Source organism: Lupinus angustifolius, chromosome LG08 (genome assembly GCF_001865875.1).
Source record: "Lupinus angustifolius cultivar Tanjil chromosome LG08, LupAngTanjil_v1.0, whole genome shotgun sequence".
In the NCBI taxonomy this organism is placed as follows: Eukaryota; Viridiplantae; Streptophyta; class Magnoliopsida; order Fabales; family Fabaceae; genus Lupinus; species Lupinus angustifolius.
The window spans coordinates 25,484,155-25,503,328 of NC_032016.1; the positions used below are offsets into that span (position 1 = coordinate 25,484,155).

Here is a 19,174-nt window from a genome sequence, read left to right on the forward strand (position 1 = left end):
AGACGATGGGAACATTGGCATAAAACCCATGTTTTGTCCCACAACTGAATCTGGTGGATGAAAGTATGTCTTATTCTTTTGAATTTTTATGCATAGAAGTTGAAGTTGAAATATTGTAATCTTATTTATTTATTTAAATAATAGATTCTACAAAATGCGATCAAATCTTTAAAAGGACTATAAATGACTTGATATCAAACTCCCAGCGGCCACCGATGGATGGGGAATTTGGCATAATACAGAAATTACACAATCAAAGAATCGCTAATCGGCCCACATAAACAAGACAACGCCTAATATAGCCCGCTAGACCTGGTTACTGGTTAGTCCCTGCATAAGGGAGCAACACAACATGGCTGAGCTCATATCCAGTCAGAACTTGTAAAAGGCTGTCATGTGCTGGTAAGAGCATATAGATGAAGCTAATGTCTACCTCTGTCTTGAGCATTTCTTCAAAGCACTTCATATTTACATGCACAAATTGCTCATCCAGCACTATTGGCAACTTCTGCAGCTCTCTGCCTCATCATCTCCATTACAGCAGCTCTACGCCTTGAATCAGATTGTTGCTGCAACCTCCTTAAATGTTCTTTTAAATCTCTGAATTAACCACAAAAAGGAAAAACGTAAATAATGGCAAAGTGTAACTTCAGTGAAATGGCAATGTCTGATCCACAAACCTGCAACGTGGTACATGGCACTGAGATTCTTTGCAAGCACGAGCATGAAGTTGAAGCAAATACCACATCTTCTTGCAAAGAACACAACCTCCAGACGCACGAGTTTTGCAGTGCATTCCATGGCGGAAGAGGCCCTTTACCTTGCGACAATTTGGATATTGGCAATGTGCAGAACGACATTGGGATGCATGCACAAGCAGATCAAGCATTTTACGTAGCTGTAATTAAAATATCCATTTACATAAGAACCTATAGAACTAGGCATGGGGATCAAATTATGTGGTAACTATGAGCAAGAGAAGCAAGCAATAGTGAAACAAAATCAAACATAAATATGCAAGTGTCAAAATGCTACTTAAAAGCATAAAAGGCGTTCAACGATTTATGTTGATAAATATGCAAATTCAAAAAAGAGGATCAAGAGGTAAAAATAAAAAGACTATAAAGAGATAAAGTTATGGATAGAGAAAGAATAAGAAACTGAACCTATGATATTCTAATTATGACACTTGAATGATCCTCAATAGAATGAGGTCTTATATAGTTTACATAAGAGGAGACAGTTACACCAGAGATGATAGCTGTAACTCAATAGAATGAGGTCTTATACTTTTGTATGCATATATTTTGATGTTGGAAGTGTAAGCTTATCAAGTGCTACTTGTTAATTTTGTTATTTATAGCAATGGAGAAAGTTGAAGGTTTTATTATCCTGTGTATATGTATGTCTAGAAAAATTAATATTTGGTAGGATCTTACGATCCGTGTTACGATCCCACGTTTTACGTTTTCATCTACCCCTTCCGATCTTACGTAAGATCTCGATCTTGTCAACTATGCTAATGACATTGTATCCTAACTAACTTTCTGTTATTAGCTTAACTGCTGAAGCTACTGATCCACAAGGACCTTATACAGTGACTGTTGCCATTGATAATCTTGCTCCCAGAAATGATTGGTATCCAGATTCAGGTGCTACAGATTATCTCACAGGTCGCAGCAGATTCGAATGTTGTTCTTCAACCAACTATTCATCCTAATCAAATATACATGGGTAATGGTACCTAGGTTACCTATTAATGCTGTGGGTATCAATCAATTTATATCACCTCTCTTCCCTCAATCACTTTAAAATGTAATAACCTCTTATGTGGTCCAACTATAACTATAAACTTGTGGAGTGTCAGTCAATGTCCAAAGGTAACTCAGGCTTCTAAAACAGGCGCTACTTCAGGGTTTTCTAACTCCTTAAGGGACTATATGATTTCCATCATCCTCTTTCACATGATAGCTCCTATTTCTGCCATTACACTACTTTACCTACTTGTAACTGTTTCAAATCATTTTAAATCCACCAGAGCTGGGAATATACATATTCAACTGGTTAGAACAAATCTTTGAGAACCGCAGCGGACATCAAACTGGTAGAGCATCCATTTCAGGTTTGAATGGTTCGATCGGTTATAAGTATAAAATAAGGACATCCCCGTGTACGAGGCACCTACCTAGTGGGTCTAGGGAGAGTAGATGCATAGTCTTATCACTCATCCCAACAAGTAGATAGGTTGTTTCCAAGATTTGAAAATGTAACCTCTTAATCACTAAGAGGCAACATTACCGTTGCATCGAGACTTACTCTTTTTATAAATAAATAAAAAAACTGGTTAAGTGAAGTCAGCCATATTTCAGCCCAATTCTAGTTCTTTTTTTAGTGTATGCTCCGTTTGCCTCTATTCTTGTTCATTTGCAACTGAAATATTTTAGGGTTTCTATTTTAGTTTTTTAAATAAAAATAATAAATCTTGGTTGTCTTAACTGGTTTAATACGGGTTACACCGGATAATCCAGATTAAACAGGTTATGCCCTCATTTTTTGAGGTCAGAAGAGATTTGCAGGGAATTTGGTAAGGACAGTGAAGCAGGACCAGTTTGGCTACTGGGTGGTGGTTGGACCATCCAGCCCGAAACAACTGTTCTGCTCAGGAATGAAATGTGCCAAACTCGCTTGTCTTACTCTACATAAAATATAACCAAGTAGATACAAGCGCATTCTTGGCAATAAAACAATCCGCAGGAAAAAGAGATTAAATCCTGTGAATACCTGCAATACTCGAAGCTGCCTTGCTTCTTTGTTCTGAGCATCACGATCTGCCATAGATGGATGATTTGTCAGTTTATGAGGATGATCAATGCCTCCATCCTTTTGATAACAAGCATTGCATACATCGTACTCAGGGCAAACTTCACAACGCCAACCTTGGCCCGTTTCAATGTCAAGATAGCATATGTTACAAGTTGTCACAAATGCAGGAGCAGTTGGATTATGAAGATGATAGAGCACCATCATTGAGGAATGCTTGGCCCGCCTTAGTGTATCATACTGATAATGATTTCCCTGGCAAAGACTCAGAAATGCCTGTCTAGTGTCAAAGAATTCACTCTCAAGAATATCATCTTTGTCCTTTGTGTCAGCTGGTACATCAGTAATTTCAACCTGCAAGAAAATGCTGAGTTTAAAAAATATCCAAATTCACTTCTAATCAGCAGCTTAATTGGCTCTCACAAAAGCCTAAAATAAAAAGAGCACCAAGATAATTTAGGCTCAAAAGTTAAAATTTAGTGTAAATTGATCAAAATCAAACATGCTAATATGAGTTCAAATTTAGAAGTCCATAATTTGTCAAAAATGTTAGTTCATCAAAGTAGAAATCAGGCAGACACCAGGGTTGATTAAAAGTCTTGTGCTGATAAAAATTGTACAGCAATAAGCCGATATGAACTTGTTGCACAGAACCACACACTTTACATGTCAAAATAAGATTGGTTTGCTTACTTACCCGATAAAGGGTGTGTTTTTCCCTCTGATTAATAGGATGTCTTTCTCTCTCCTCACGCTTTAGTTCTGCTTCATAACACCTAAAAAACATTTATATCATATCAATGTACAATATCTTTTACTACCTGAAAAGGTAAGATAGGATGTGTGTGTGTGAGTACTGAGCAGCAAAATTGTCTGGTTAAGTTTAAAATTGGTTCGATTGGCAAGGAATATAAGAGAAGGAGAAACATCATAAAAGAGAAGCTAACAGTAAATCAGATATGACTAAAATGGTGTTGAAAGTATAATGGCAAGTAAATATGTTCTTGAGACAATAATCACAATATCCACAACAGTTTTTATATTGTCCAAATCTGCACAAAATATCTTCTATAATACAAGGCTGCTTCAAAAATGATATTCAAACAGTTAAACATTTAAGTCGCCGTGTAGACTCCTCAACCTCTGCTATGAACACATGACACTAAAGAGAGAGGATCCACTTACTCCAAGAGTAAAAACTTACTTCACGTCTTAGCCATCAATTCTAGGGAAATCCAATGATTTGTATTAGTGAGTAATTCTAAAACATTAGACTAGAATTGATGACTAAGATGTGGAGTAAATTTTTTAAACATACTCTTGGAGTAAGTGGATCCTTTCCCATTTCTAAAACGGAAGTATATATGCTCAGTTTTTGCATGTCTGGATGGACCTTTAAAAAACACTAGAAAAACACAAATATTAAGATGGACTTTGACATTTTAACATCTAAACAATGGTAAACCTAAAAACCATTTTTTCAGCTCTACATCTAAACAAAACAGCTTAGACTAAAAAGACTCCATAAAAGAATTCATTTTAAAAGCTCATCCAAATGAGCCTTACAAAAGCTTATCAGATGTATTCTATATCAACCAAAACTTGGACTATCTGGCATCAGCCTTATGATTGACGAAATTTATTTTGGAAAACTGAAGCCAAACATGAGACGTAATAATAGCGAGGTTTCATATGCCATTCTACAGCATGATTATAATGGTAGCCGAAATTCTAAAACTATACAGGACTTGTCTTTGTAACATGCAACAGTATACAAGCGCTACACCCACCCACCCACCCCCCATAATATAAACCATCTATTATAACTGGTGGTTTACAAACTGCAATGTTAGAAGGTCCCTGCTGAATGAAACTCCTTGAAGTCTCCACTGTATAGAAAACACTTAAATTTAATGATTGCTTCAAGATCACTACACTAGTGCTCTTCAATATTACAACAGCATCACTTCTAAAAGAATATTCAGTTCAGCAACACACTGAACGCAGCAGTCAAGCAAGAAAAGATATTAAATGCACACAGGGACATGACACTTCACTAAAAAATTGATAATAAAATAGCTAGGATACATGTCCATGCTTCAAGGATGGCAGTACGAAACCCCTTTCTCTATCCAGAGAAGAAGCAATTGATATATATAATAATCAGTGTTGTCAATGGCAGCCCATGGCGGTTGCCAAAATTCCGCCACCATAGCGTTGCGGCCAAATAGTGGACATCATCATTTGAAAAAATATAATTTAAAAATATAACACAATAGATAAAACAAACTGCATTTTAGAATATTAAATATATATATATATATATATATATAAATATATTCATATAAACTGCAGTCCAGGAAAAAAATAGAAACTACAATCCAGAAAAAAAAAATTAAACTGCAGTCGAGAAAAAAATAATCTGCAGTTCGGAAAAAAAATAGAGAATACAGATTATGCATATAACTAAATATATTATAGGGAATAGGAATTACAGTTTAATGAAATTAAAAGTTTACTAAAAAATAAAATTGCAGTTCATAAAAAAATAGAGTATTCGTTTTAAAATAAATAGTATAACAGTTAAGAAAAATAAAGAAAATGGAAAACAGAGACCACAGATGACAATGGGGAACAACGGTAGCCAGTGACAACAGCGGCGGCAAATGACAATGGCGACACTAACGGTGGAGACAGAAGCTGGTCGTAGACTGTAGAGACAGAAAAAGGGGGAAGAGTTTTTCTAAAAATTGAAAGGATTTAGGGTTTAACCCAGAATTGAGCCTAAAACCCCATCCCGGTGTGCTATTTATTACAACAAACCTACCTAGAAAAGCCCATTTACATTGAGTTCTGCCTTTTCTGCCATGGCGCTTCCACTGCTATACAGCCATGGTGCCACTTTCGTGTAAATGGCAGACAAGGCCATATGACAGATTTTTTTGAAATAGCCAATGGCGATTGGCTAAAAAAAGCCATGGCGGCTATTTAACAACACTGATAATAATATATGTTTAACTTATTGGAGTTGACAAATCACATGACAAAACATGAAGATAGATTTAAGAATCCTTACTTATCACAAAGCTGAAAATTTTTGCACTGGTTGCAAACCCAACGGTTGCCAGACACCATTAGAATACAACAGTGAGTACATGCATGCTGCAAATGAACCATAATAAAATCTTCCTTCATCGGGCTAATGGTTTCACCAAGCTGTAGAAAGATCAAGAGCTTCGTAAGAAACAAATTATTATTACACATAAGGAACCTAACACATAAGTATTAAATTACGTTAAGCAAGGAGAAGCTATTATTGTTAGAAGATATGGTAATAAAACATATACAAAAACTAAAAAAATTGTTTGCAAGAAACCTCATTTACCCAAAATAGAAAAAAGCATCTGTAATATATATTTAAACAGTGAATTACTTTGTGCATAAGGAGCAGATCTTTCGATGCGTTTCCAGAAAGGTCTGACTGACCAGATGCTTTTAAAGCCCTTTTTGTTATAGTCTTTTTAGTTGTTCCTTTCTTATTTTGTTTTCTTCCATCTTCCTCTTGGCGAAGCTGATAAATCAAATCCTCTGCGGCCCCAGGCCAGTAGTCTCCATCAAAATACGGAAGTCTTGCAGCTGTAACCTTAGACCTACATTCACCAGTAGATACAAAGAAATGATCATATAAGTTGGTAAGATCAACCACAATATTCTCCTTGGCAGCTTTTCTTAACATGGCCAGATACCTGAAGAGAAATGTTCACAAAAGGAACTGAAGTTAGATATGAATAAACTTATCACATTGTACAAGTAAAATAATTAGATATATTTTGTGTATATCCTCAAGACCATATGCTCACCATTCCCGAAGCTTATCAGATTTTGGTGTTTTCTGAATTTCTGGATGACAGTATAAAATATAGTCTTCACCCTTCAATGGAGGACATGCCCATATATAGCAACTCGTAAAACCACGTTTCTTGCAATATTCAAGGTATCCGATCTACAAAGAAATAGTCAGAAGTTGAGTATCTACACAATAGGGTTCCAAAAAGATACAGACATGATAAGGCTAAGATAAAAAAGAATGGCCCAGTGCACGAGACTCCCACCTAGTGGGATCTTGGAGGGTAGATGTACACAACCCCACTCTCACAAGCGGTGAGGCTGTTTGCATGATTTGAACCCATGTCCTCTAAGAGGCTTGCCCTAAACATGATAATAACAAGATATTAGTGACTAAAGTTTACCAGGATTTCATGATAAACAAACGTCCGGAGAGCCTCTCCAGTCACTGCTTTAACTTCAGGCCTAAAGTACTTCACAGAGTCCAGATATGAAAGATATACCCGGCGCTGATTGGGAAATTGAGCTTCAGATCCAAATTCTTGAACATACATGCCAAATAGGCAGACTTCCACACCTTCAATCTTCTGAAACAACAAAACTACCTGGAATACAAAGCTAAGGGCATCAATATTCATGATTAATGAAAATGATTCAATTACATTAGGGTCTAATAAAGCAACATCCCAATTACCTTGGATTTGTATGGGAATTCTATTGGGTAATTTTCTTCCTGAAAAATCTCCAAAAATCGTTGTTTCACTTCTAACTTCTTGTCAACAGATGAAACAACCCTTACAACAAGCGAATCAGCTCCAGGCACCTGGTAGCATCCAAGTGAAAATGTTTTATATATCACAAGAAGAGCACACCACAATGCAATCAGTAGTCCACATAAAACCAGAGTGTGCTAGCAAGGAGTGTAGTAATCAATATACAACAAACCGAAGAAACAGCACAGTTTAAAAAAGGTAAAGAACTAATATGTATCAAAGGATGCCTAATGCATGAGGCTCCCACCTAGTGGGGTGTGGGAGGGTAGACATATGTTGTCTTACCCTCGCGAGCGAAAAGGTTATTTCCAATATTTGAACATGCGACCTCCAGGTCACAAGCCGAGCAACCTTAACGTCGTGCCGAAATAAAAATTCCAATCAAACATATTCTATCCAGCCACAACATGAATCACCTCATCATAACTTTTCCCTTGAACCCTTGCCCTCTCTTGCCTTTCTTGCCTTAGTCGTCTATATAATCGCTGTTCTATCTGGTCACTGAGAATAGTTCTTGGCAAATCCTTGGCTCCAAGAACAGCACTTTGGGGTAAGGGTTTGCGTTCTCCTCTTTCAACCTCTTCTATATAGCAGTTAGGGCAAGTGTATTCAGCTTGTCCACCATCATTTCTTCTACCATTAAATAAGGCACAAATCTGGTGTTGCCAAGCTTCACATTTATCACATTGAACCCACTGCACACAAAAAAATATGGTAAATAATAAATAAAACAAATGAACTTCCAATAAAGCAACAAAATGACACATGGCACACACCCATTCTTCAGTTTCCTCATCATTCTTCTTCTTTTCCAGTCTTGACTTAGGAATGGGAGTCCCATCAACATTAATGTTCTCTGAACGAGCATCATTATAGCATGGAATACAAAAATAATGGCGTGTATCACCAGCACCCATGGTGTAATACATATTATTTCGTTTAATGCGAGCACCACAAGTTGTGCAATAAATAGGTGGTGGTTCAAAAGTAAGCTTCTCAACAGCACACAATTGACAGGAGTTCTCACTCATCGAGTGCTCCATTGCTTGATTCTTCTCTACTTTTGACTTGCTCTGTTAAAGGAAAACAGAAGTACAGAAACGTCATAATAAAATTTGGATACAAGGGATAATTAGAGAAATCATGCATGTCACATAGCAATATAGCAAATGACCAAGTAAGATTAGCTGATTCCAACCCTAAAAATTATTTATAAAGCTCAGCTTTAGGAGAGATACCATAGCATGTCTTAGTATTATTAAATAATGGGACAATAATAGGTATAGCATTAAAAAATAGTACATTTGGGTTTAACATGCCATCGTAACATTTGTCGTTTAGAAGGAATATATAAACAGTGTAATGTGAAGCCAAGTGTGTGACAAAGCCAAAGTGCATTAAAGAAATCAAGCTTCTACAAAAGCATGAGAAATCATATTTTCACACAAAATGACAGCATGAGTCAAATGATGAAATGCATGGTAGTTATAATATATCATAAATACATCAAAAGCCAAAGTTCATTTGATACTGAACATAGATATTTAAGAGACAAATGCACCTTGGTATTTAAAGAAAGCAATGTAATAACATGATAAACATTTCAAAATCTTGTCTAGATGATACATTTTGAATGGACTTTTATGGTTTGTTTAATGACTTCTGGGATACCCTAAAAGATTGTAATGTTTTCTCTTAATTATTCTCATGGGCTTTGGTCAGAAAAAAGAGGGGACATTGTTGTGGTAGTGTACATAAAATGAAAATCATTGTTCCAAATACTTGTTTGGCATAGAATTGTTATCAGACTCTCCATTTTGTCCAATGCATGCTCTCTTTCAAAGAATCACATAGCTTTGGCATAGAATTGTTACACTTTATCTTTTCTTTGTACTCATTTACTCATTCTAATATTTTTTATTTTATTTTATTTTATTTATGTTTTAAAAAGAAAGGATAATGTCGTGATACGAAATTACCATATTTTAGTTGTCATAAAAGACAGTACCCGGTCTATTTGGTTTCCTATCTGATTGTTAATGTTCAGTTAGCGTGTTATACATCAATGCAACTAAAGAATTGAATGAAGTTCCATAGTTTTAAACCCACAATGGAACAAGTTTTTACTACAGATACTTTCAAGTTTCAACTGTTTAACTACATAAATTTTTCCTGTGAAAAAACAAACAAACATGAGTATAGAAGACTTACTTGGCCAACCCACTGCCTGAGGCCAGTGATATGTCCCCTGACTTGCTCTGGAGTAAATAATTCAGTAAGGGAGACCCCCTTTATTTTTGGCTTACCAGATTTGGTTCCAGCGACATTTTCAGAAGGCTGTACAGCATTTTCTTGTTTTCCTTGTCCAGTCTCCTCATTTTTAATGCTTTCTGTCCTAGCTAAATTAGCAGATTCATTATATGTGACAGGTTCACCACCAGACATTTTTTTCTCTGCATTATTGTTATCCATGTCCATCTCGCTCAGCTTTATGTCTACCAAATGTGCTTGACCTTCTGCCTTAACTTCCGGAAGTGCAGGTTTAATTGAGATAGACATCTCAGCACTGGGATAGGCTTGGGACTGAGAATCCCTGGCAACATGTGATTCACAATTTGCAGAAAAAGATGAAGCAGAATTGTCATTTCCAGGATTAACAGAATGTGTGCTGTGCTCAACCTTTATGCGTTTTAGAGATGAATGCCGGTCTTCTGAAGTTTCAACAACTAGCGGAGGCTTTGAGATCAATCTAGGCGATGGGCTTACAATATTGTGTGATTTACAGGATCCATTTACTGCAATTGGCAAACTTGATTCAGCTTCTGGACGAATCTGAGGCTTGAGTTGAAATGTGCGTCGATAGTTTCTTACAAAAACACATACGGGGCAACATGGATCCTTGCAGTTTATGAAATGATGAAGCAATACCCTAGTATGGTGGCAACGAGGATATGGGCAATGGCGCATGGTGCATCCATCTATGTGCTTACATAACTTTTGCGCCAGAGAACAACAGCGTTCTTGGCATCGTCCTTCAGGGGCAGAACATCGTCGAGCATGAAGTAGAAATAAAAGCCACCTCTGTTGATTTCTGTGTGCGTTTTTTATAGCACTGCCCAAATCTAGTAGCTCAGCTGAGCCTTTAGAAGCAGCAGCTTGACCAATAATAGATGCATCTGATGACAAATTATTGCATTGAGCTTCACCTTGGCCTGGTATGCTTCGATGGAAATCCATTTGAAGATGTTGGTCATGTGAAATATTTCCAGGTATGTGGTTACCATCTTGAGATTGAGGCCATTGGTTTGGAACTACTGATTTGGATTGTGCCCCAATGGTAAGAGAGCTAAAATTATTCCGAGACTCCGCAACCAATTGGAGTGGGTGCAACATTTGTTGTGAATTTTGAGGTGTTGATAAGGACATATCATTCTGACCAGATGGAAATGAACGATGTTGAGCACCCCTAGAGCAATCTTCAGATGAGTTCTGCTGGAACTGACTCTGCATCTCAGACATATGGAACTGTTCAGGAACATTAGAATTAAGCACCTCTTTCTGCTGTTCAACTCCAGGCTCAGACTTAACTCGGCTTTCTAGATTGGCAGACATCTGAGATTGACTGAAAGCATCACTATTGACCAAATGTTGACGTTGTTGACTTTGCACCTTCAGTTGAAATTGCTGCTGTGCATACTGCTCTGGCTGTTGAAATTGCTGGGGTCTTTGCTGATATTGCTGTTGAAAATGCAGAAGATCATCTCTTGAAGTCAATGAAGACTGAAAATTCAACTTTTCCGATGGATTAATTGCTTGAGACTTTACATTAGCAGCCTGATGCATGCCATGCAAATTTGAGTGACCACTTATCATTGAGTTGGTTTTGGGAATTGATGGCAATTTAACTGAATTCATGTTCTGAGTGTTCATCATAGACCCAGAGGACGTCGCAGAAGCATAAAAATTTCCAGAAGCAAAAGTGTCAACATTACTCAAGCCATACCCATCACCTGATAATACCATTATTACCCTTTTTGTGAGATGCAAATATCAGAAAAAAGAGCACATGCACACAGACATAAACCCACCCAACAAACAACAATTTAGCTAAAAAGTTTATACAACTCAGTGAAGGTGCTACTTTGGAGGTAAAAGTCTGGGGTGCATTCATTCATAAAATAAAAGGGATTTTAGCCTGGAACTGAAAAAATTTCCTAGTTTTTCAGTTTTTACTTCAGCTGTTTGGTGCTATCTATTGGTTAGCTGGGTGAAACTGAACAAGTCTTGGTTCCTTGTTGTAATGTTTCCTTCTTCTTAATGCAATTCATTTATCCACACAAAAAAGGAGTAAGAGGATTACCATGCACAACTGTTTGCTGATTTTGATCAAAGTTCTGCTGCAAGTGTTTAGGGGAATTAACATAAGTTGATGCGTAGCCATCAGAAGTGCTGGGTTCATTCGCTGCATTGTTTCCAATCAAGCTCAGCCCGCCATTAATAGCACCATTTGAGCTTGCAAACGGTTTTTGCATTAAACCAGACCTCATTCCACTAGCCATTTGGCTGCCAAGGTTCTGCAGTACGTGACTATTTTGGCCACCAACATGCTGCTGCTTCTGCTGCAGCTGTGGCTGTGATACCATCGTAGAATCTACACCAGAAAAGGCACTGCTGTTTGTAGAAGAATCTATAGTCATGTGTGAGTGATTACTGCTGACATTAAATCCAGGAGTGGGAATCATCTGGCTTCCAACTCTCTGCACCCCGGTTGATGACATGTTTGCTCCCGACCCAACAGAAAAGCTGGTAGAAGACTGCTGATAGCCATTAGACAAACCTGCAATAGATAGACTATAATGTAGGAGAAGGAAACCGAAGCATAAACGATTCGTAAAGAATTGTAAGACCTAATATTACCATCAGAACTATTTAAGGAACTGCTAAACATGCCACCAGCAGGTAACATGCTTACACTATTGAAAGATGAAGATACTAAGCTATTACACCCGCTGGTAGCAATCATTGAGGCATTCATGGAAGATGTAACCACCATACTTGAATTCGGAAGATGTAACATACCAGGAGTTGGTATCATTGTACCAATTGGGGATGAGCCAACAAGCTGTGGATACTGTTGGTTGTGATTATTCATTGATGCTCGTCTAAGGAAATTAGATAAACGAGTCTCAAGTGTCTCCAAGTTCATGTAGTCCTCCTAAAAGATCAACTCCAAAACATTGTCAACACCAAAAATAATAATTATAGACAGAGTCAAATAACATTCCAAAAACCCCAAAAAACTAGGAAAGTTTAAACAAGTTATTGCTTCCAGAATCAGAAATCTCAAATACTTAAAATTAAGAAAGAAGATTTAGATATCTCCAATTAGTGAGAAGAAAAGGTTAGCTAGAGGCCCGGGAAAAAATCAAACCTTAGAGCGAGCAGACTTTAACATGCCCTCCTCCAGGCGTTTTGCAAGATCTCTAACTTTCCTTCTATGTACTTCTGTAACTGGCTGTTGTTGTCGTTGCAATATAATATCACAGCTGGAAGGTAGAAAGTAAAATGTTAATTGACATAAGTAAAAGTGACAAGAACGAAATTGATTATCATAGATTACTGGAAAACTGCAAATGTCATTGGCTCATTGCAACAATAAAGAAAATATATTAACTGGAACACAGCAAATGTCGTTGCACCACTACAGAAAATATACTAACGGGAACACTGCAAATGTCATTGCAAGCACTATAGTTTATTGCAATCTGAATAAAACACTTAAAGTAGTTACACACACCTCATAACGATTGAGTACCAACAAAAAATTATTTCATTTTCCCTAAACCCTAAAAATTATTTCATTTCCTTTATAGGCGTATCTACAGTTGTGATGACTATGTTTACACTTGCAACATGGTAGTGAATTTTTAAGAATTTTTTTGTCTCCATTCCTCAAAATAAACAATATAGTCGAATTACCACAAATGGAATGCAGATGAAAAATATCAATAAAAAGGAAACAAAAACTTACATCCTCTCTTGCATAGATGAGCGTGACATAAGAAATTCCGGGTCCATATTGATTGCTGAATGCAGTATACCACCTAAATTTGGCATTTGGGGAGGGAGGACATTCCCATTTAGTTGTGACAGTCCAGGCAACTGAGAGCCTGCTTGATTAGGTACCTGTCCCCCTGGAGTATGTGGCTGTAGTTTCATCTTTATTAATCATGTAAATAAAAAATGTTCCCTGGCTAGCACTCCACCAATACCAGAAACCTGTAATGCCACGAGCTCAAAGTCAAAAGGTAAATCAAAAGTCAACAATTTCATTAGTGGTGCAAACACAAAGTATTATCAAAATCATAAAGGAAATGGAAATTGAACACAGGCAAACATTATAAATTTAAGCATAATTCTATCTGTAAGAAATGCAATATAAGATAATAGGGGGGAGGGGGTTGAATAGAGAAAGATAAACTGGAAGCTGAGATGTTCAATTATAATATGTTAACTGTACAAATGATGATGGTGATGTTTATGCAGGAATACAGTCTTTCATAACCTACTTCTCAAATCCCCCCTCCCCCCAAACCAGGGTGAGTATCTAAGGAAAGAAAATCAATAACTTAGAATAGTAAATCTTGTTGTAGACAAGGGTTTGGTTGGAACATCTCAAGTTCAAAATTCTATTGGTATGTGCCTGACCTGAAGAGTCTTGTTCTAAACATTGTCCCTAACAAAAGAGCTTACAGTTAGTTAGAGCTACGTTTTAGAATCTGTTGTAAAACTTTCAGTTAGTAAGAGCTATGGTTAAGCTCTCATTGTATGTTGACTGCCATTCTAGATCAGCTAGTGCAACTTTTGCACTTGTAGTTTCAATTTAAGTCAATAAAACCCCAGGATGAATTGTTTTGAATATTTGAGCAATCAAGGATATATATGATGGGATTAAGATCGGTGTGAGAATACAAGATGGGGTCAAGACAGGTGTGAGAATACAAGATGGGGTCAAGACAGGTGTGAGAACACGAGATGGGGTTTCATAAGATTTTCTTATTGTTATAAGACTACAGCATGGGCCAACGTTGAGCTCCTACCTATTTACATTGGTCTTGGGTGTGCTTATTGAGCATATCCAAGAATCGGTACCGCAATACATGCTTTTTGCAAATGATATTGTACTTATTGGAGATTTGATAGAGGAATTATATATGAAGTACAAATGTAGTATATAGTTTTAGAAGCACATGTTTTCGTATGATTCGAGATACGGAATTTATGGAGTATAAGTTTGCAAGAGGGAGACAAACTCTACTATAGAGGTAAAGAATGGAGATAATCTAATACTCAAGTCACTAGATTTAACTAGCTTGAGTCAATCATATGACATGACGGAGAAATTGAGGGAGATGTATAAATCATAGAATTCAAGCGGAATGGATAAAATGGCAGATTGCATCAGGTATCACATGTGATAGAAGGGTGTCACTCAAGCTTAAGGAGAAATTTTACAACACAACTATAAGACTCACAATGTTATATGGACTGCATGTTGGGCAGTAAAATGCCAACAACAGGATAAGTTCAATGTAGCATAGACGAGAATGTTAATTTGGATAAGTGGACACACTAGACATAATAAGATTAGAAATAAATGTATTGGGAAGAAAGTTGGGGAAGCTCCTATTATAAAAATATGATAGAATCGTAACTTAGGTGGTTTGGACATATGTGGAGACCGTTAAAGCCTCAATAAGGAGAGTAAAGTAAATGGAGGTTGGTCCAATTTCCAAAGCATGGTCATATAATTCGCTTCCTTCCCCTGCGTACCTTGAATCAATTCACGTGAACCAATTCACATTTGTTCAGCATTTTGGTACATGATTGTTCATGAATTCGAGACAACCATTGTTGCCGCTTGAAGCTACACGAAGAGACAAGGTAAAAACGCAGCAGCAGAAATGCAGCACTCATAGGGGAGATGAATAATGCAGCATTCACAAGGGAGATGAATAATGCAGCAGACGCAAGGGAGAAAGGGCTTAGCTAATGGATTTATTTATTAACTTATCTTAATAAAGTAAATACCCTAAAATCTGAAAGGGCTTACTTAGTTAATGGACTTGTTTAATTATTTTGGGAAGATAAATGGGCTTAGTAATTTACATTTAATCTTTTAACATGTGGACAAATGTCTATTTAACTAGATAAAAAATATAATAATATAAAAAATAAAAAAAATATAAAGTAATAACTAAAATGAACCAAAAACTCAACCAGTATACCAAATAAGTATGCCCCACATGTAGCATGGATTTCACAAGTAATGTATCGTGTACCCATACCAAAAAGTACCGCATATCATGTCACAATGTTCTAGAGGAAGGGGTAGCCCAAGAAAAACCATAAGTGAAACGATTAGAAATATTTAGATATCAATGTTTTGTAATGGACATGATATATGATAGAGTATTATGACGTCGATCAATCCATGTAGTCATTCACACCTAGTAAGACTAAGGATTGATCATTGTTGTATTCCAGATATGACTTGGTTTGCATTAGATGATAAAGAAATGAATTCATATGAAATCATGCATAGTTGATCCTCCTTTGCTCGTGATTGGTAATTGAATGAGAAAATTTAGATTATAAAATTCAATCAAAATGATATATATTTTAAGGAGCTCAGGTAACGAATCAAATCAAATAACACCCGAAAAGGATCATTGAAAATTGATGATGAGTTGACAAATCTAAAAAGGTAAACAATTGTGTACAGAGACGAACACGAATTTGAAATTGTGATATTGATTCGGAAAAGTATCAACGAATGCAACAACGAGAACTGAAATTTCTATTGATGTGTAGGAAGAGACGAAAGACGGTGACACCATCTCCAATTAAGGCACACACAAAATGTTGCCATGAAAGAACTATAATAACGAAAATAAAAAGAAGCGATAAATCATAAAAATGAGAAGAAACATTAAGAAATGCATAATCGAAAGGGATATTGATCGGGCTCAAGCACAAACTTCGAATGATTTTGGTTACGAGCTTTGTCTCAACTCATTTCTTATATGCACGAAATTTATATGAACTCAATCCACACCACATTGATTGATAGAATTCAGCAAAATTTATAGTGATTGCTTGCATTCAATATATTTTGCCTTTCTCTTTAAGACTTTGATAATATTGTGTGTACAACTGACAAAATTCTTGCCTTTTGTTTTTTTCTTTTGACTATTAACTTTTGCCAATATTATTTAAGAATTTGCACCCTGATTACAGGGTTCTCAAGTTGCAATGACTAAAATCTGACATTACTCACGCACAGCAAGAAATTTATACATAGTTTAGATGCATCATCGTTAGTTTCAGTAATAGGTCTACCAACTGCCCAGTTATTCTAAAAAATGAAACATGAAAGCCCTACTTCAAAAAAAAGACAGATTATACAAGACCAGGCCTGTACCTAATTGTCCTAAAGTATCTCTGAAGCCATAAAATATCTTGCAAAGGTAGTGTTTCCTTCAGATTTAACTATAATACCATATAGATACTCTCTCTATGTCATGAGAGAACAACCACAAAACATAACCTCAAGGTGAGAATGACAACTCAACTATGATAACTTCTAGTGACATTGTGTTTACAAATAACTGAAAAATAAAAGGGAACAGAAATAACTAGAAAATCAGAAAATCACAGAGGATCTAACAATGCTCTTTATTTGAATCTTAATACACTAAAAAATAAAAATACTGAAGAAGAAATTTGCAACATTTCTTAACATTTGCAAAACCAATTGCAAGCAAGTGAGCAACCTGTATTCCAAGTATTCCTTGAGGCCAACTTTATGCCTCAAAGATTTCATTAAATTTTACTTCCTAAAATGGATCAGCTGCATGGCACTTCTAATTTTTTTCCAATTCTAGCAAATAGGAGGTCTCTCCTAACATCGGAACCAGACAGCACATGGCACTCATTGAAATTGGTCACATATTGAATTAGTTTCACGACCAAAATACCAAACTAAATCTAAGCATACATAATTTGAAGAAAACCTTAAATGCAGCTTTTGCAACTCATTCAGCTCACATATTCCTTTTTGAACTAAAAAAATGAAAAACTGGTAGCTATTATGAATGACCTGCTCTAAAAAGTGCCAACTTAAATCTAACAATACACAATTTGAAGAAAGCCTTGCAAAGAACCTTCATAGTACATTAATATGATACTATGCATATTTTTATGCATGCCAACATATAAATATACCAAAGCTAAATAGCAGAAATGTCTTGCTAACGTAGAGGCCAACTAAAGTTAAGAGTTTCAGAGTTATGTGACTCATTTCAGAGTCCCTGCATATTTGACTCATTTCAAAATCTCTACATATTTGACTCATTTTCAGAAGTTCCATTTGTTCCTCAGATCAAAATGTGTGCAATCCATATTTTCTCATAGCAAACATAATTATGAACCCCAAAAAACATGTTGCAGCATGTAGCGTATATGATTATAAAACATAATCTCAAACTCGTGAAATATGCATAATCTACCAAAGCATGTAGCAACACAACATTAAATAATAGTTCAAAAGTAAAAATTACGTGAAAAAAAATGACCAACAAGTCTTGATTTAGGGTTCTTCGACAATCTGAGAAGATGAAGACGAAATCGAGAATGTAACACGCATTTTCTTTTCGGGGTTCAAAAATTAAGGAATAAAAAAACGGAGAACAATAAGGCGCCAAAAACAAAATGAAGCGATTCAAACTCGGGTCTGAGAGGGAAGCACTTACGTCTCAGAATTGGAGAAGACGGGTTCAAATGAAAACCACGAAGGAATCTTGATTTAGGGTTCTTCGACAATCTGAAAAAATTAAATCCGAGAAGACGAAGACGCGGTCAAATAAATTAAGAGATAGAATAACATAAAATTAAAGAATATGTCGAAAAAGTCAGATAGAAAAAAAAATTCACCAGTTATGAGAGTCACAAACAAATCCAAGGTTTTGACAAAGTCAGAACAGAGTCGGTTGTGTGGAGGATTCGTGTGATGGTGTGTTGCGTGTAAAGTGTTTTTAAGCTTTTTTCATTATTAGCGACTATATTTTTTATTTTAAATGAATCTCAAACAGTTATTTTTTATTTTAAATAAGTCTCAAAAAGTTTTTCAGAGGTTATAATAATTGAATTCTTTAACCCATTAAAATGTGAAACACCAAAATTTAAAAAAAAAAGTGGTTATTCCTTCTTGTTTGGAATTATATAGTTTTTAATTATAAAATTTTATAATAAATGCATTTAAGTATTTTGAAAAGACTCTTAACGATAATTTAAATGCACAAAATTGTCTGGAATAATCATTCTATTTATGAAATACGCCCAAATTTAAAAGTGTAAAATTATTTCAAAAGTTCATCTTACTTATAATGTTGTGGGTGAAATTTTATTGATGATATGCTATTTACTTAATAAGTGTTAAATTCTAAAATAAAAATATATTTTTATGATATCTCAAAATTAGGCCACCTAAGTTATCCTATTTAAAAACTTGGGGGTGTTTGCCATATTTTAGGATTCAAGGCCCTAAGGGGGTAAAGTTATCAAGTAGAGTATGTGAATGTTTATTTATTGAGTATGATATTAATGGTAAAGCATATAGACTATGTATTTTGAATGCACATATGGGGTTTATTTATTACCAATTTGAAAATGAT

General features: G+C 35.9%; 1 protein-coding gene and 1 long non-coding RNA gene across 2 annotated transcripts; one reads left to right on the plus strand and one right to left on the minus strand.

Moving 5' to 3' along the window:
• LOC109355625 (histone acetyltransferase HAC1-like) lies at positions 100–18,541 on the minus strand. Its single transcript, XM_019598869.1, has 18 exons — positions 18,435–18,541; positions 18,254–18,324; positions 13,471–13,718; positions 12,871–12,985; positions 12,519–12,654; positions 11,800–12,276; positions 9,651–11,449; positions 8,216–8,512; positions 7,856–8,134; positions 7,361–7,489; positions 7,071–7,271; positions 6,681–6,823; positions 6,254–6,566; positions 5,897–6,036; positions 3,518–3,596; positions 2,782–3,174; positions 681–898; positions 100–600 (listed from the first exon to the last, which is right to left on the minus strand). Exons 3-18 carry the CDS (start codon positions 13,656–13,658, stop codon positions 486–488), a joined length of 5,022 nt encoding a protein of 1,673 aa, XP_019454414.1. The 5' UTR covers positions 13,659–13,718; positions 18,254–18,324; positions 18,435–18,541; the 3' UTR covers positions 100–485.
• LOC109355626 lies at positions 13,986–15,019 on the plus strand. The gene is made up of 2 exons (XR_002108676.1): positions 13,986–14,399; positions 14,430–15,019. It is a non-coding gene; the product is annotated as an uncharacterized LOC109355626 (long non-coding RNA).